Source organism: Gobio gobio (assembly GCF_949357685.1).
Source record: "Gobio gobio genome assembly, chromosome: 15".
NCBI classification, from domain to species: domain Eukaryota; kingdom Metazoa; phylum Chordata; class Actinopteri; order Cypriniformes; family Gobionidae; genus Gobio; species Gobio gobio.
The window spans coordinates 24,074,392-24,090,553 of NC_137108.1; the positions used below are offsets into that span (position 1 = coordinate 24,074,392).

The window sequence follows — 16,162 nt, forward strand, 5'->3', positions numbered from 1 at the left end:
GACAAAACATCACAGCATGGTGGATAAAATCATCACCCGATTTGGCAAGGAGGGGGGACAAAGCGACCCGTGGGTGAAAAGGATTATATTCTATTAGGACAAAAGGGAGTGGTTTACTTTCGCATGGATGAACATTGAGGAAAAGTTATGTGCAGCATTAGGTTCAGTGTCATGTAAAGAGCCCTTTGTTGTTATGTACAGTTAAGTCGTGTTTATTCATATAGGATAGTCTGTGTGTGTGTGTGTGTGTAGGTGGGTCAGGTTTTGCCTAAAGGGGAAAACAAATTTCACTAGCTCAGTATAAAACAATAGAAGTTAATGGAAAGTATATATACATTTTATTTATTATTTAATTTTATACAGGTTAGTTCCTGCCCTTGAATTTGATTGGTCCAGCAGCTTTCCAATCTCAGCAGAAGAATTAACCATCCGAGTATTTCTCACATACTGATTAGTAAACACTAACAAATTTGGACATACTACTCGCATTTTTGTTGGTAATTCACAGTGTCAGGCTTTTACTTTTAGTTGTGGGAATTTTCAGAGAGGTATGTGGCAATGTCTTTATGAATGAATCATTGAATCATTCAACCAAATTGTTGAACACCGATTTGTTCAGGAATGAAACGCCACTACATTACACTGCAGAGATGCGGTTGATTCTGCCTTAGCTTTGTTCGGAAATACCATATTTTCATTGGCAGAGGGAAAAAAATATCTGTGTCTGGCAATAGTTTGTCAAAAATGTAAGTTACTCTTGTTTATTTAAAGACTTCATAAAATCTAAATTGTCCCTATTTACTTTGTTAGCGCACATTACTAGTCCAAATTAATTCCAAGACATTTTTTAAATTCTTTAGTCAGAATCTGAAAAATCGTTCCATGGCCTTGACATCAGTTTGACGGCTGTACCACTCGTGTGATCTCCCCCCAGAAGTGAAAAGCTAAAGGTAGGCTATAAACTAACTACACCATGGTCACATGACTTCAACGTCACCATCACTAAGCTTCCGACAACTCTTTCATTTTTATCTAAAAATAACATTTTCCCAGGAAGTTTGAGTTTCAATAGTTTATAAGAGGCTGTAAAAGCCATAGACAGTAAAAGAAATGGACACAGCGACCCCATAGACTTCCACGGAGGAAAGTGAAGTCAATTAGAAGCACTCACTTCCTGATGGCTGACGTAGATGTGACGTGAGCAACCTGTCTGACAGTAAGAAGACTGTAAGTCTTCTAGTAGTTGTGCAAAGTGAAATCTGAATCACCGAATCTTGCAGAGACGGAGAGCGTGAGCAGGAGAAACTTGTATTTATTTATTTTAATAAAACTGTGGGACAGAGAGTGGCGTGGTTATGACGCAATCGTTAGCCTATTTTTATAAAAACGGCTTCTAGTGTAGTGTAAGATAGTGTAAGAGACAAGGTAATGGAGCCTTTTATACAATTGTCGTGTTTCTTTAGAAATAAACAATGGACAAATGGAGTCTTTAAACGCCTCAGATGTAAAGTTATTCGCTGTCAAAGTGACGCCAAAATGAATGGGAGTCAGTGGAATGCTAACAGCAGGTGATGGCTTGGTTAGCAATGGCTGCCCCTATGGAAGGTACGCTTTCCGGGTGCTGGATTACCCCCTTGATAAAAGCGGACTGAGTTTACTTGCTCGGTGTGATGACTTTTAATCTCCTCGACAGTCTCTGTAGTCCCATTTAGCCACTTGTTAGAAACTGCCTTTTTCGAGACACTTAACAGCTTTAAAAAAATCACGAGAGGTAATACTGATGTATTTTATGTCGTAGAATAAAACGTAAAGTGTCTTGAGCTTGTGTTCACACGGATCTTATTTCAGCCATTTAAACAAAAACCCATTAAAAAAAAACATTGACTTTGGGACAATGAAACCTTAAGTGCTAAAATGCTAACTCGTTTCCGCATTTTGGCCTACAAAGTAATGTCATAACTGCACCACTCTATTTCGTTTCATTTGGAAATACGTCCCAATACTGAAGTCATTCACAACTTCCGATTCGCCTTTAACTGTTATAAAAACAACATTATCACACTCGCAATGGTAAATCACTAGACTGGGTAAACCAGCCTGATCTGCCGGCGATTTGATTTCGCCCTGCAAATCAGTCTGGAAACCTGTACATTCATTTCTACTGCTTCTGTTACACTTTTGGGGGAACCAATCACAGACTGGCTTATCCACCTGGAGCGCTATTGGCAGGTTTAACACAATGACGGATAGAGAAGCGATGGGTCGATGCCCGTTGATCACGCCTCTTGAGGTCTGATTGGTTGAAGGACTATCCAATTGCATATAGAGTCATTTGAATTATGCTCGTTGATCACGCCTCTTGTGCAGTAGAAAATACAGAGCAGACTCCCCAGACCAATGTTCAATCTTAAATTGAGCTTGGTCTGGTGATAGCCAGACAAATAAATCACAGCTCTTGTGATGTTGCTTAAACAATGAGTGTTAGAATGTAAATAGACATTGAAGTGGAATTTGACAATGTACAGTTCACGCTTAACTTTCTTAATCCAGAAAAAACCCACATTTTCATGTAGCCATTTTTGAGCTAAAGCATCCTATAGAGGACCCGGTCACTTGGCTAAAAATATACACACTGTGAAAAACCTGCAGCTGTGGGATTACATTGAGAAATCCAGGTTAAACAAATGTCTGGATAGGACTGGTTAAATGTATAAGAATGGAACATCTACGTTCTATTATCACTATTAATATCCATGCTCTTCAGCACAGGACAAAATCCAGCATAATACCACCATGTTGTGTAATGTTATATGTTGTACATGAACACATCTCAGTGATAGTCAAACGTCATATGAAAACAGGTCAGAAGGGTCTTAGTCATTTACCTTGTCCATACATCTGCTTTGCTCTTAAACTCTTAACTATTTTCCTTAAGTATTAGATGCATAGGATCATATTAACACCTTATGCACCACTGGCCATTCGGCCCTCTATTTTGCAGCATAATGTAGATTAATTCATACAGAGGATCAATGGCCAGTGTAAGTATGGTAAGAGTCTGCTGGTTTTGTTGCATTAGAGGAGGGTCAGTGATATTAGGGTTTGGCTTTAATGGAAGGGGCATTTTGAAATGGGGAGTCGGGTATGAATGATTACATGATTTCTTGCCTGGATTATTATTCCATACTCTAAATGGGAGATTTGTAAGCTTCATAAACAAATGCACTCATTTATGAGGGATTATCTGTAATCTCGCTCTCCGTCTCTCTCCCACTCCCTCCCTCCCTCTTTCTCTCTCTCCCTCGTTCCATCAGTGCTAATGTACCACACCTCCCCTCCTCCACTCGCTTGTTTTAAATGTACCGTCATCTAGATCTATTAAACACTTGAACCATGTATTTTTTCTCTTGGTTTTGATTCTGTGAAACAATAATAAATTAATGATAAAGGTGCTCACAGTCATTTTTTGTTTGCTGCATTGATCGATATGACAGTGGTCTTGGATTTATACTGACACCTAGTGGTGTGGATACAGTTTCATGCAAAATCCCCAAAGGCATGCAAAGTGAATTAGCGTTTATGGGGTTATGGATATATCTTGTGTGTGCACATCATTTATTATTTTAAAAATACTATTCATTTTTAATAAGTAAAAAAATAATGAGGAAAAATCGAGTATGTCTTTAATAATTAATAATTATAAAGAAGAATAAATTACTCCCCGCGTTACATAATTGCCGCATTCCCTGCTTCTTTATTCACAAGACATACAGAAACAAGGTTACACGCACAAGCGCACACACACACACACACACACACACACACACACACACACACACACACACACACACAAAACCATGTGGAACAGATTCATGAAATGACAGGGTGAATAAGCAGCATGGCATTTAATGTCCATAGATGTCTATTCTTTGATTGGCTCATTCATCTTTCATTCTTACAGTTCATCCCGTCTGCCTGTCACTCTTTCTCTCTCTTTGCCCCTCTCTTTTCCTTGGCTTCTCCCACTACGGGCAGATTTCAAGGCGCTGTCAACATCACCCTTCTCCTCTTTTACTACACTCTGTCCGTCAGCTGCCCATAAGGCTTCAGCTTCCTCACGTTCCTGAAATGAAGTTAAACATGAGTCAGTGCATATAACAACTTTCCTCTTTTAGCATCTATTGAAGTTGCCCTATCAGCCCCATACCATATCTCTGTGGTGCTTTTCAGTAGTGAACCAGAGTGCCAGTGCACATCGCCGGCCCTCCGTCACTGCAGTAACACCGTGTGGATTGACAGGTCCTGATGTAAATCCAACAAGTCGCCCACAGCTGGGCTTAACCTTTGCCTGAAAGAGAGAAAAAAAAAAGATAAAGAGAAATTTCATGCAAATACTGGGTCTCTTTCACACGTGTACACACACACTATTCACACTTGATTATATTAAGTCCTTTATATTGTTGTAGAGAGAGCTTATGAGAAATGTGTAAATATTGATCTGAATAAAAGAAAAAAAACGGTCAATATTGGGAAATGAATCTTACTGTGACTGTTTTGGTGTCTCGATCAGTGAAGAAGAAATCACCTCCTTCAAAATCGTCATTCAGGTAAACAACTGCACTGTAAAGGAAACAATACTAACAAATTAGTATGTGCATAAAAAAGAAAAGTAAAAAATACAACTATTAAATATATTTTAGACATTTTCTTTATTTCCAAGCTGTTTCCTTTCCTGAGTGTTTTGCCTACGTCTACACAACTGTGCACCTGAGATCTCGATGAGTGAAAGCAGGAGCTTCTCTCCAGCACTGCCGGGTTTCTGGCTCCAGGATGCAGTTATCCACATGAACTGGGTGAGAAAGGTCTGACCGCCCCTCTTGCTGTCCTTTGTACACATAAAATCATAAATGTACTGACTACTGAGAAAGATGTTAAAATAATGGGCCTCATTTATAAAACGTGCGTATGCACCGATTTGATCCTAGAGAGTGTGCACGCTAAAATCCACGCCAGCGTTAATTTTTATAAAAAGGGCCTTTGGCGTGGAAAAGTGCTCGGTGCCACGTCAGGGTCTAAGCAGGCATACACACTTTTCCTTGTGGGAGAGAGTCGGTGTACTGCAGGTACTTGGAAATCCCAGCAATTCTTGCTGCTCTCGATTCTCAAGAAAATTATTTGGACTTTGGCTATCTTTGAACTGTTAATGAAAATTAGGCGGCGTTAACAAGGCGGAGTTTTGAAACCATTCAGCTGCACAAAAGATCATATGAGATTTATAAATTGGGGGGGTATTCATATTCAGTGAACTGCGAACAGGTGCGCGTGCCAGAAGGGAGCGCGAGATTTCAGGGTGCTCCTCGATCAGCTCCCTAGTTCAGTAGTCAGGGCACTGATCACAGGGAGCCAGCCCATTGACTTATGCCCTGAACAGTGCCCTGACTACTGAACTAGGGAGCTGATTGAGACGCACCCTCAGTGAACTGCGATTCAGTGAACTGTATAACATAAGCCTAGTCTGGAGAAAATGTGTTACGTTATTGTGTTAATAATAACTAAAGTACCTAATTATGTTACATATTTATTTTGTATGAAAACTAGCGCGTTAGTTACTTATAGATTAAAAAGTACCGTTGTATCAGTGCTGCGCGAGCTGTCTCTCACAAACACATGCGCGCACACAGACATAAGATAATTGTAAAATGAAAATTGACGGACTAAGTTTAAATTTTGTTCTTGCTTGTGTTTTTTTTTCTGTCCAAATGTCAGAAAGCATTTTGTATTATCCATCCGCGTTCTTAAAATTAGTTAAATGACTGACGTTTTACTGTTAACACAGCCCTCGTTACATGTCAGATTCGTCTAAATTATACTTGATATTCTTTTTAGAAGCAGTGATTCGTTTTGCTATTATTGGACTCCTGTCTATTCATTGTCAACTGTTTTCTATTAAAGGTCCCATGGCATTAAATTATCATTTTATGAGGTTTTTCAACATTAATATGAGTTCCCCTAGCCTGAATATTGTCCCCAAGTGGATAGAAATGTTGATCGGTGTAAACCCGAGTTCTGGCTGTCTTTCTCTGCCTTTGAGAAAATGACAGGCCAGACGAGCCAATCCTGAAGTCTCCTGGTTTGACGTCCAAGCAGGAACGGTTACCTCCCTTTCCTCCGCCCAGAGAATCTGGCACGCCCATGCAAACGCTGGAGAGATCATTACTTGTGAACGAGTGAAAGCTGGCAGTTTCTCAGTGTTTGGATGTACAAATGAAAACAGGAGTCTTTTTTCAGTTCCTTCTGATCTGTGATCAGTGATTTCTGATGTGTAGCTAATTATTTATTATTCCTGCACACGCAGCGGCTTCTCTCTCTCCAGACAGAACGGTGATTTCTATCTTGTGAGTCAGTGTTTTTGTACGTCCTCGTCGTCTATCGGTTCTAAAATGTGCATACAGTCATGAGTTTCTGCTCAACATCGGCAGAGTCAGATCTTTAGAGATAAACTTCACACACGCCGAAGCTCGGGCTGCACTGACTCGGCCTTCAACATCCCCGACCCCCAGTACTGCATCTGGCCCACAGCGGAGGTACCAAACGCGGCGTGAGATTAAGCAGAAGGGGGGTAAGCGTGAGCATATCCGGGCTAGCCAGCCTAGCCCCACAATAAACTGGATTATATTCGATTACTGCTGTTGTGTCTTTGTTTGCGCTGTGTACTCAACGCGCGTCACTGACGCTTTTATTTTATTTTAAAAATAATGCTATTATCAACACTTACTTTTAACTCGTTCATCTCGACAGCTGTAATGGTACTTTGCATGTGTTACAAAGTTGGTAATAATGATGAAGATGGACTCGGTGTGACTGGGACTCGTGTTTATTCAGAACTCTCAGATACAAACACAATAAACTCGCGCTGACAGACAGCGCTCTCATAACTCAGTAGTTACTATAAATAACTTTGTTAGCAATCGCTCCGTCTCCGTGATGTCCGGTTCGCAAACGAATCATTCTTTTGAATCGGTTCTTTTTAGTGAACCGAACCAGTTCACCAAATCGGACTGAATCGTTCTAAAGGGTTCGCGTCTCCACTCAGCGCTGATCCATAATTTACTAAAGTTACTAACTTTCTGACATGAGTGACAGTCCCTCCGACTAGAAATAGACTAATAACCTGAAGTATATGCTGTAACTGCAACAGTTCAGACATGCTGAGAACTGATGTGAAGTGAACTCAGGTCCGTCCGTCTCTCTGGCAGCAGCTTGTGCCTGCTCGTGCCTCGTAGACCTCGTTAAACCACACCCCCTCCGCTCATTTAAAATGCAAAGATGTCAGCCAATCACAACAGTGGGCGTTTTTACTGAAGTCTCACAGCAGACACGCCTCTTGAAGCAAGGCATTCAGCCACAGGGCAAACAGCAGTATAGAAAAAATGCCTTTTATTTCTAAATTATGACATTTTATGATGTAAAAGTCATACTAACAATATAAGTACACCTCAGGAAACATTATAAAATAATAGAAAAATGCCATACCATGGGACCTTTAATATGTTTGTACTGGCTAACATTTATTCAGCTAATGCGTGTCTAAAATGTAGTGTGTGTTTAAAATGTAGGCCTACAATGTTCAAATGCAAAGACAGCACGTCACAAATAGAAGCCCTTTTCCCTGTGGTATTTAGTATCATATTAGGATATTGGAATAATAAATCTTAAAAATCTTAAAATGTACACACAATGTTCCTTTGTTTTTAGTTTTTTACTGTTTCCTATGGGGTTTCTTAATTTTAGATTAGTTGACCAGCACACATTATATGCAACCTCTCCCCAGGTTGGCAAAAAAAAAGCATCTCAAAATGCATCAGATTGATGCTTTAAAATATGGAATATTTAAATTTTTCTTCCAGGGGAGCATGCCCCAGGACCCCCATAGAGGGGTAATATCCTTCTCACCTTTTTCACCCCTGACCCGTTTTCATGCCTGATGGCAGAAATGTGTTACTATCTCATTATTACTGAATATAAAAAATGCAGTAAAAGCAGCATTAACTTCTCCATTATTGTTGTTCAGTCGGTGTACAAGTAGGATGATCGGTCGGTGTAGTTTTTGTCCCGCCCCTCCTCCACTGTGATTGGACGGCCGGGTAAAAAGTGACAGTGACGAGCGCTGTCTATTACCCAACATTGAACAGTAAAAAATAAAATAAAATAAAAAAAGACAGGGCAAATCTTATTATGGTACACAGTGCATCAAAATGCAATGTCGTCAGTTTGCCTAAATTAGAACACAGAACAATCAAATGTTTTACGCCCCATTTACACGTGGCAGTGAGCAGGTGTACATTTATTTCGTACCAACTAACATTTTGAAAATACGAACATTTTCGTGAATCTGAAAATGTACGTCAGAGCAGCTTTACGAACGTTTTACACACAAATTCGTTCTGCTCGTGTATCATGAATGAGGCCCATTATCTGAATCTCACGTACGCACATTTGAGAACTGACCGCAAGATCAACTGTACGATGGTTTTTACGCAAACATTATATAAATGAAGACCCATGTGTTTATGTGTGAAGGATTGTTCCTGTTAAAGCACTATAGAGTTTTGTACCTGGGATGGCTGATCGGCACACCAAGTGTGTGTAAGCAAAGTAGAGAGGAGAGTGACTTCTAAAGTACGAGTCCATCAGAACTTTTACGGTCTCCCCGATCTCATGCAGCAGCCTGGCATCTGATTGGTTGACCAGCCCATCCTGAGCCAACTGGAAAACAGATATTTTCTAGTATATTACATTGTACATTGATGTGAGAATGTCTCTAATTTTCTGAATCATTCTAGTATGTGTCATGAGAGAGTAATATTTCACCTTAAGTGCTCTGAGAACAGTCAAACCCTCAAATTTCTCATGCGGCGTGTGAGGAGAGCGTCGCCCCCGGTAACCATCACCCATTGATGCAGCAACCTGTTATCAACACATGCAGAATGCGAGATTCTTTCAGCTGCTCTCTGGGCGTTGCACTGTTTGCAACAGGAGCTCACATGGCAGATGTTTAAATGATATTAAAAAGCTCACGGCAGCCAGCTGAATCACGCGATCACATTCAGATTGGGATAAAAGTCCATCCAGCACCACACGGTTGGTCCCGTTCAGCCCCTGATCATCCATAGTGATTGTTACGCCAACCACAGGAACAGAACCACCTGAGTCAAATTGTATATATTTAATGAATTCAATTACATTATATATTATCACTATTACAATTGATGGTAAGAACAGGGTGGACAGAAACAGTGCTTGTACCTGCATAAAATCCACTGTCATCCACCTCTTCCACTTTCTGGCCCTGCTTGAGTTTCTCATGAAGCTGCTCTTTCTCTGCTCTGAGAAGAAGAAAAGTTTGAATCTGCCAGGAAATTCATCTCACCAATTTCTTTTTGTCATTTTTCTATTTGTATTTCTGGTCTCACCTCCAGGTTTCTTGCAGAGATTCGGGCACGACGTCCTCGGGTGTCCACAGATCCTGATGGGGACAGAGAGTGAGACTGAGGCCTTTTTTGGCTAGTTTTAGAAAGGAGAACAAAAGGTGAGAGGTGAAAGACAAAAAAAATCCAGCAACAGCAATGAGGCATATATACCGGGTCACTGAATTTAAAGTCCAAGTTTGCCATCCCAAAGTACAGCAGTCTCTTCTCTTGCAAAGCTCTGCTGACATACTTGGCGATTTCCTTTGAGGAAAAAAGGATAAAATAGCCATTTTAAAGTCTATATTGATTTTGCTCATTGACTCATCCATCCATCCATCCATCCATCCATCCATCAAACAGACACCCATCTATAAATGCAAACATTATTCTTTCTACCCCATCTCCCATGTGTCACAGTTACTCCACCAGTCCATTCATCATACCTGCATGGGGCCTGTTTCCTGAGTTTCTGCGTCGCCCTCTAGAGTCTGAGAGTAGAGCTCCAGGTTACTAAGGGAGTCTGAATCTGTGGGGTAAAAGAGCAGCAAGGAGCGCAGGGTCTCCACCGCCCCCCTCAGGTCACCAGCTGCAGGACCAAAAAGAGTGGTAATAACAACTATGTTTAGTTAATGAAGTTTCTCAAACTTTTCAGGTCAAGCACCAGAACAGAACACTCAAGTCACAACAGAATATAATACTATTCATAGTATAGTATTTAGAGATATTTTATTATTTTTTAAACTGAGGTACTCTAACTGTGATCGGTGCTTGAGAACAGTCAACACCACCAATGTTAACAAAAACTATTAAAAATAGTTTTCGTTAATTGAAATAAAGCTGCAATAAAATAAAAATATTAGATTGTTTTTTTTGTTGTTGTTTTTTACAAAAATTAGAAATGTTGACTTATAACTAACCTAAACTAAAAAATGAAATGAAAGCTAAATATTACTATAAAAAATTTAAATATAAAATATTATGAAATGCTATAATAGTATATGAATAGTACTAAACTAACACTGCTATTCACATCCACATTGCAACATAAAGGCTATTGACATTGGTATCAAAATTGTATACAGATCAGAAATTAAAAATATGCCATGGAAAGATAAAAATATAACAGTAAATTAAATTCAAATACATTTTTTTAAATATTTTTAGTATTTCAAATTCGAGTTGTCTCATTTCATGAGGGAACCAGTGTGTTAATGTATGACAATGGTGCCCTTACATTAATATTTACTTTATTCAACCAAGTGCAACAGGTGAATCATAACATTACAAACTATGATTTGAAGAACTATGTCTTTGAAAAAAATCGGACAAAAACACAAAGTACTTAACGGCTTGAGGGAAAAAAACTACAATACCATGAAGCATTGCGAACAGCATAATCAAATTAAATTAAGGAGAAATATAAAACCTCTCATTTAAAAATGTAAATTTTATATATCAAATATTTAAGTATTTTAAGAGCGCAGGGAGACTGACTCAATTACGTCATTTGTGGGCGGAGCTTGGTGCGTTTTTCTTGTTTCGACTCTAATTGGTGTAATTTTCTGTACGGGATCATTGGTAATGTAGTTTTTCACCACAAATTCTGCTGTTAAACAATTAATTTAAAACTAAGTTGAAATAATGCGGCCTAACAGCTTCAACAGAAGCAACTACTACCGATTAACAACCATGGCTGTCTGTAACGGTTAATAAGTTACCATTAAAAACACGTTTTACTTCCGGAACCTGACTGTTGCACTCTATTACGTTTAAACACTGTTCATCTCCAAAAATAAACAGTTAAGGACAAAGAAGAAATAATAGAAATAATAATATTTTTAAAATAATAAATCATAAAAAAAAAAAATTAAATAACAAAAACATCTGGCATTTGTGAGTAAACACGGACAGGAAACATCAGTGCTTGTATATTAATACATTAATGACATCTGACCTTTGAACTGTGCAATATGTAGATGCTCGAGCTGTAAGGGCAGAAAGTCCTCCAGAGCAGAAACCCTTCCAGGTCGCGTTGACACTAAGGTCACGCACATCTGTTTGCATGACAGCAAGGAGAGAGAGAGGTCTGAAGAGACAGAGAAAGACTGAGTTTACTCAGCTGCTATATAATAAATTGAATATGCCATGATGGGGCAACATATTATTTAAAATATTCTTTGCAAATAAGAGAGTTACCAGTTCCGTGAAATAATCAGATGTTAAACTAATAATAGTGGCTGCAATAACTTGATAGACTTTGTAAATAAACATCCTTTTGCACCTGCAGCTCTCTCGTAAACTCCCTGTGCAGTGTCTGGCTCCTCCGGAAGGACCCGTGGCGCCATCACACACTGAGCTCTGCACTCTTCTGTCTGCTTGAGCGTCTCATTCACACATTCCTTCCACTTCTTGACCGCCTTCACCCAATCAGACGAGCTCTCAGCCAGAATGGCTGCTTCATACATCTCCTAAAAAATTATAAACAATGTGAAAAAAAGATGAGAAAATGGTAGAGAAAGGGGTATGCAGGACAGCTAATGTGGTTAATTTCACAACTTTTAGAATTTAATTTTCATAATAGTGGTTAGGAGAGAGAAAAAGAGACGAGTTAGGACAGAATAAGTATGTAATTGACAGAAGTTAACCACATATCCGGCTCAAAGACAAAAGACTGCTCGGTCAATGTGGGAAGAAACAGTCAAAAATAACAGCCTGCAAAACACTCTAGAACAACAAAATAACTATTTTGACTCACAACACTACTAACAGTCATGAGCTGCTCAGACGTCAGTAAGCACACCGAGAAATTCATGCAATGCAATTTACAAAATCTGTTTATATGGTGGTGACGTTTGCAGCAATGATATTTTAATATTGTTTATCATCATCAAAATTTAGTAACGTCCTCGTACACATTTTTTCATAATCAACATACATAATGTTACATATTAACCGGAAAAGGTGTAGGCTAAAGCCTTTGATTATTTTACCTACCCCTTTTTCATTATAATTCTACTAAGCTTCACTTCCACTAAGTTTTATACAAGGTTTAAGTTCCTTAAGAAAAAAATTCTTAAGACCTTTAATTATTCATAACTGAAATTAAACGTTACAACTTATTTTAGTTAGTTGCATATGCAACATTTGTGATTTTTGTTTAAGTTCCCTAAGCTCAAGGTTTTTTATCTAATATTTTATTTTAGCTTTATTTAAATTAATGAAAATTATTTTAATAGTTTTAGTAGTAACACTTCACAATAATAAGGTTTCGTTAGTTACCTACATTAGTTAAGATAAATTAACAATCCTTCTACAGCATTTATTAATCTGAGTTTCAACATTTGTTAATACGTTATTCAAATCAAGTTGTATTTGTTAACATTAGTTAATGAAAATTGCACCTTTATGGGTACAACAGCTTGTCACTAGGGCAGTACCCTTAAAAGGACATCTTTGTAACTTTTTTACTCCTAAAAGGTATGTATTAGTAGTACCTACAAATACGTACCTTAAGGTACTACTATGTACCTTTTTGTGGTAAAAAGGGTACAAAGATGTCCTTTTAAGGGTACTGCCCTAGTAACAAGCTGTTGAGATGAGATGAGATTCAAGTTTATTGTCATTACACATGTACAAGTACAATGCAACGAAATGAAGTTTGGAGCAAGCCTCCGAGCCGCAGCTATTTAAAGCGCCGCCACACGCTCTCCAGAAATAAAGAAAGGCAGATTGCTAAGCATACATGCAAACATTACATACATAGTACACACAGTACACGTGGTCACGTGATGGTATTTTTTGTTGGGAATAGTAAGGGAGATAGGAAGGAGGAAAGGGGAGGCAGACGGTTGGATGGGGGCAGGGATGGGGGTGAGGTGTGTGTATAATGCGAGTAAGAGTCTTTAAGTTGTTGTACTGTTGTACCCCTAAAGGTACAGTTTTGACACCTTTTTTCTCTGTGTGAAGATTAATGAATGTTGTAAGAATTAAATTGCTCACTGTTTGTTGAAGTTAGTTAATACATTAGCTAAAGTTAACAAATGCCACTTTTTTGTAAAGTTGTAGTTAACAACTCACCCAGTGTTGCTCCTGCTCTCTCTCTCTGTTCTGGAAGGATTCGTCTTTGACTCCTATCATCCTCCTGTACTTCTCAATGTTGTTCCTCATCTCCAGGTGACTCGGATTGGCCACAAAGAACGTGTGAGCAGCTGAAGCTGCTTTGTCCATTTTACCCAACTGTAACAGTATAGAGGGGGAAGAGAGTTTAAACTTACAAAACAAACCAGGCAAGGGCTACTCAGATATTTCCAGGTGTTGTTGACAAACGTATCTAATTATTATTTTGCCTGGTTTCATGTATTTAACATTATGATTGCTGATTTTACCTTGTAGTAGGTGACTTGCAGGTAGTTGTAAGGGTTGCGTGTTCCAAATTCATACTCGATGTCTGAAGATACTGGGAGTAGAGCAGCAGGAGAAACGCTTCGACCCATACAGAACCTCACACACTCGGCCCGCACTTGGATCCAGTCTAGTGCCCCCAGGTCCCAGAGACTACCATCCGCTGTGTCTGCACACATTAACATGCAGTGAACACGACAAGTCATGGAAAACTCCAGTCTCCAGTGCATACTGCATTAGTTTCAAGCACTGTAATTGAATGAGCTGCTCCATGGCATTGACACACTCTGATGGAGATACGCAAAACACGCGTTGTCCATCTGTACAAAAAGTCAACAGTTACCTAGTTTAGAGACTTTGTCATCTCCTACAGTTAAACACTCGTCGTGACATTTTCGTCTGGTCCGCAGGAGCATGTCTCGCGTGGAAATGGATTTCTCCAGGAACTCCGCCGCTCGCTCCCAATCCTCACTAAAATACGCCCGAACCCCGCGGTAATAGAGCTCATCGTAAGGGGCTAAAAGTCCGGATGAACTCTCTGAAGATAGTCCACTGCCTGCAGTTATAAATACATAGTTGAGAATAAAGAGGAACGCCACGTATACATGGCTTGTGTTTGAGTGTAGCGCCATAATGGGGACTGTGTTTGGGATGAAGGGAGGGAGGAGGTCCCACACAGAGGAATGAGGGGAATACGTGCCTGGCAGCAAGAAATATAGGTGCAGCACGAGAGAGAGAAATCTAGTGTGCCTGTTTGAGGACACATTTGGTTAGAAAAATCTAGTAAATGTTTATGCATTATTATTTTGTTTATTGCAAATTCATTTACTTATATTTGTAAATGATTAGTTACTAAAAATATTTAGTTGGTGCGGTTAGGATTAATCTAATTACTTCAAAACATCAATGGAATAATATAGGCCTACCTTCTTTTTTTTTTAAACCTGTGGTGGAGATCAAGTTTTTGGAGATCATGTTGTCTGTGTGCTTTAAGATAAACCATGAGCAAATGTATCAGTCAACACACCATTGCTGAGTATTTTCAAGTGCTCACCACATAGTCAAATGACGTCCAGCTCTACCTCTCTGGACATGATGGAACATGACTCCACCCATTAGGTCCACGGGCGGTGGAGCTGGCCTAGCTCAAGCTCCACCTCCGTGGACCTAATGGGTGGAGTTATGTTTGATGATAGGGTTATTATGGGTAGGATTAGGGTATGGTTTGACCGTCTAGCTCCAGCCACAAGGGGGAGCTGGACGTCAAAACCTAAGTGGTACTCACTGCAGAGTCAAATGACATCCAGCTCCACCTCTCTGGACGTCTAATGGGGTGGAGGGATAGAGTTGTGGGTAAGGTTAGGCAACGGCTCTGAGGTTAAGGCCTGTACACACCGGGACGAATATCTCGCGCGCTTATCACCAGCGTTTTTCGTGACGTTTTTCGGCGCGTCTTGAGTGTTCACACCCAAGTGATTTCCACTGGCGATGCGCCGAGTGAATGTGCACATTTAGTATATAGCACTCCTGGTACACAAGGTGGTGCTGCGGCACTTTACGCTTCTGACACTCGCTTGTCACACAGAAGAAGAAGAGAGACAGTATTTACGTGCTTGCCAAAACCATAGACATATTATGTATATGGCCAAAACCATTCACACAGACTTTTTGCTAACTGGCAAGCAGCATTAGCAGCTCAACTTCTTCTTTGTCTACTTACTACTTCTTTGTCGTATCAATGTGTGCTTGGCAAGACCGTTTTGTGCTTGAGCGCCACCAAGTCGTGTTTTACTGTCACTTCAGCAGCTCCAGGCACGTGAACAAAAACACCGATCTCATTGGTCAGCCTGTTTTTAACGCGCCGCATCAAAATAAAAAAACGAACCCGAGGCGTTTTTTTTTAAAATGACGCTTTTACGCCTGCCGTTTTGCGCGACGGTGTGCACACTCACATTGGCGGCCTTTGTTTAATCACGAGGCGTTAAACATTGCCGATAAACGCGCGCGAAAATCGTCCCGGTGTGAACAGGCCTTTAGGGTGTTGTTGGATATTCTAGCTCCACCCATTTGACCTAAATTACATTAGCTCCTCCTCGCTGACACTGGACGACCGCCCCTAATTCCTACCGTCAAATATATGTAACCAGTCCCGTCAATGTGCGAGGAGGGGATTTCACATTATTATTACTAAGGATGCAAATTTTTTGAACGCAGTTATGCAGCTGTCTGATATGGCGAACATGGTTTGTGTAACATTAGCAACACAATTACCCTTATGTGTCAACTCTTAT

The 16,162-nt window shown here is 39.8% G+C and overlaps 1 protein-coding gene across 1 annotated transcript; it reads right to left on the reverse strand.

The window, feature by feature from the left end:
- Nucleotides 1-3,660: 3,660 nt before the first annotated feature.
- p3h3 (prolyl 3-hydroxylase 3) lies at nucleotides 3,661-14,522 on the reverse strand. Its single transcript, XM_079836392.1, has 16 exons — nucleotides 14,215-14,522; nucleotides 13,856-14,040; nucleotides 13,548-13,706; nucleotides 11,752-11,938; nucleotides 11,425-11,556; nucleotides 9,914-10,056; nucleotides 9,642-9,731; nucleotides 9,474-9,526; nucleotides 9,307-9,386; nucleotides 9,079-9,206; nucleotides 8,872-8,967; nucleotides 8,616-8,766; nucleotides 4,768-4,885; nucleotides 4,545-4,620; nucleotides 4,208-4,348; nucleotides 3,661-4,123 (listed from the first exon to the last, which is right to left on the reverse strand). The coding sequence occupies exons 1-16, from the start codon at nucleotides 14,501-14,503 to the stop codon at nucleotides 3,956-3,958; spliced, it is 2,196 nt and encodes a 731-aa protein (XP_079692518.1). The 5' UTR covers nucleotides 14,504-14,522; the 3' UTR covers nucleotides 3,661-3,955.
- Nucleotides 14,523-16,162: the final 1,640 nt, after the last annotated feature.

What these genes read in the sequence shown, in the direction of transcription:
- p3h3 (XM_079836392.1), bottom strand. Translation starts at nt 14,503, where the DNA reads ATGGCGCTACACTCAAACACAAGCCATGTATACGTGGCGTTCCTCTTT. An exon ending in GAGAGCAGGAGCAACACTGG is followed by an intron (nt 11,939 to 13,547) that starts GTGAGTTGTTAA and finishes ATAATTTTTTAG; the next exon opens with GAGATGTATGAAGCAGCCAT. An exon ending in CTGTTCTCAGAGCACTTAAG is followed by an intron (nt 8,767 to 8,871) that starts GTGAAATATTAC and finishes TCTGTTTTCCAG; the next exon opens with TTGGCTCAGGATGGGCTGGT.